The sequence below is a fragment of the Coturnix japonica genome, unplaced genomic scaffold (genome assembly GCF_001577835.2).
Source record: "Coturnix japonica isolate 7356 unplaced genomic scaffold, Coturnix japonica 2.1 chrUnrandom693, whole genome shotgun sequence".
Lineage (NCBI taxonomy): Eukaryota > Metazoa > Chordata > Aves > Galliformes > Phasianidae > Coturnix > Coturnix japonica.
The window spans coordinates 1-1,938 of NW_015440057.1; the positions used below are offsets into that span (position 1 = coordinate 1).

Here is a 1,938-nt window from a genome sequence, read left to right on the forward strand (position 1 = left end):
ATAGAGCCCCATAAGCACCCCATAAGCACCCCATAGCTGCCCCATACCCACCCCATAACCCACCCCATATCCACCCCATATCTCACCCTGCATGTTTAGGACATGTCCCCCGCTGTGCACCAATCCCTGCTGGTACGCAGCCGCCGTCAGCGTCGTCAGGTCGCTATGGGGCAGAATAATAGGGTCAGCCCCATAGATACCCCATAGAGCCCCATATAAACCCCATAGAGCCCCATAGAGCCCCATAGACCCCATATAAACCCCATAGAGCCCCATAGAACCCATATAAACCCCATAGACCCCATACATACCCCATAGAGCCCCATAGACCCTAATAGGACCACATAGAGTCCCACAGAGCCCCATAGACCCCAATAGGACCACATAGAGTCCCACAGAGCCCCATAGACCCCAATAGGACCACATAGAGTCCCATAGAGCCCCATAGACCACATAGAAACCCCATAGACCCCATAGGAACCCCACAGACCCCATATAAACCCCATAGGCCCCATAGAAACCCCAAAGACCCCATATAAACCCCATATAAACCCCATAGACCCCATATAAACCCCATAGACCCCATATAAACCCCATAGACCCCATAGAAACCCCATAGACCCCACATAAACCCCATATAAACCCCATAGATCCCATATAAACCCCATAGACCCCATATAAACTCCATAGACCCCATATAAACCCCACAGACCCCATATAATCACCATAGACCCCATATAAACCCCATATAAACCCCATAGAGCCCCATAGAGCCCCATATAAACCCTATAGAGCCCATATAAACCCCACAGACCCCATATAAACCCCATAGATCCCATATAAACCCCATAGACCCCATATAAACCCCATAGACCCCATATAAACCCCATAGACCCCATATAAACCCCATATAAACCCCATATAAACCCCATAGACCCCATATAAACCCCATATAAACCCCATAGATCCCATATAAACCCAATATAAACCCCATAGATCCCATATAAACCCCATAGACCCCATATAGACCCCATATAAACCCCATATAAACCCCATAGAGCCTCATATATACCCCACAGACCCCATAAGAGCCCCATGAAACCACATAGGGCCCCATAGAGCCCCATAAGTGCCCCATAAAGCCCCATATATACCCCATAGAGCCCCATATATACCCCACAGAGCCCCATAGACCCTAATAGGAACACATAGAGCCCCATAGACCCTAATAGGACCACATAGTGACCCATAGACCCAAATAAGACCACATAGAGCCCCATAGAGTGCAATAGGACCACATAGAGCCCCATAGAGCCCATATAAACCCCATAGAGCCCCATACATACCCCATAGAGCCCCATAGGATCCAAGGGGACCCCATGGAACCCCATAGAACCCCCATAGGATAACATAGGGACCCCATACAGCCCCATAGCGCCCCACAGGACCCCTATAGCCCCCCAATAGGACCACATAGAGTCCCATAGAGCCCCATAGACCCCATATAAACCCCATAGAGCCCCATATAAACCCCATATAAACCCCATATAAACCCCATAGACCCCATATAAACCCCATATAAACCCCTAAGAGCCCCATATATACCCCACAGACCCCATAAGTGCCCCATAGAGCCCCATAGACCCCATATAAACCCCATAGACCCCATATAAACCCCATAGACCCCATATAAACCCCACATAAACCCCATAGACCCCATATAAACCCCATAGAGCCCCATAGACCCCATATAAACCCCATAGACCCCATATAAACCCCATATAAACCCCACAGACCCCATATAAACCCCATAGATCCCATATAAACCCCATATAAACCCCATAAACCCCATATAAACCCCATAGACCCCATATAAACCCCACAGACCCCATATAAACCCCATAGATCCCATAGACCCCATATATACCCCATAGACCC

The 1,938-nt window shown here is 48.8% G+C and overlaps 1 protein-coding gene across 1 annotated transcript in view; it reads right to left on the reverse strand.

Annotated features, from left to right (window-relative positions):
- Positions 1 to 74: 74 nt before the first annotated feature.
- The window catches only part of GPS2 (G protein pathway suppressor 2), a gene marked incomplete at its 3' end in the record, with an annotated part of 9,364 nt that continues 7,500 nt past the window's right edge, over positions 75 to 1,938 (reverse strand). Inside the window, exon 5 of the mRNA XM_015851119.1 lies at positions 75 to 163. Within this exon, the coding sequence (XP_015706605.1) occupies positions 75 to 163 (89 nt within the window). The remainder of the gene's footprint in view (positions 164 to 1,938) is intronic.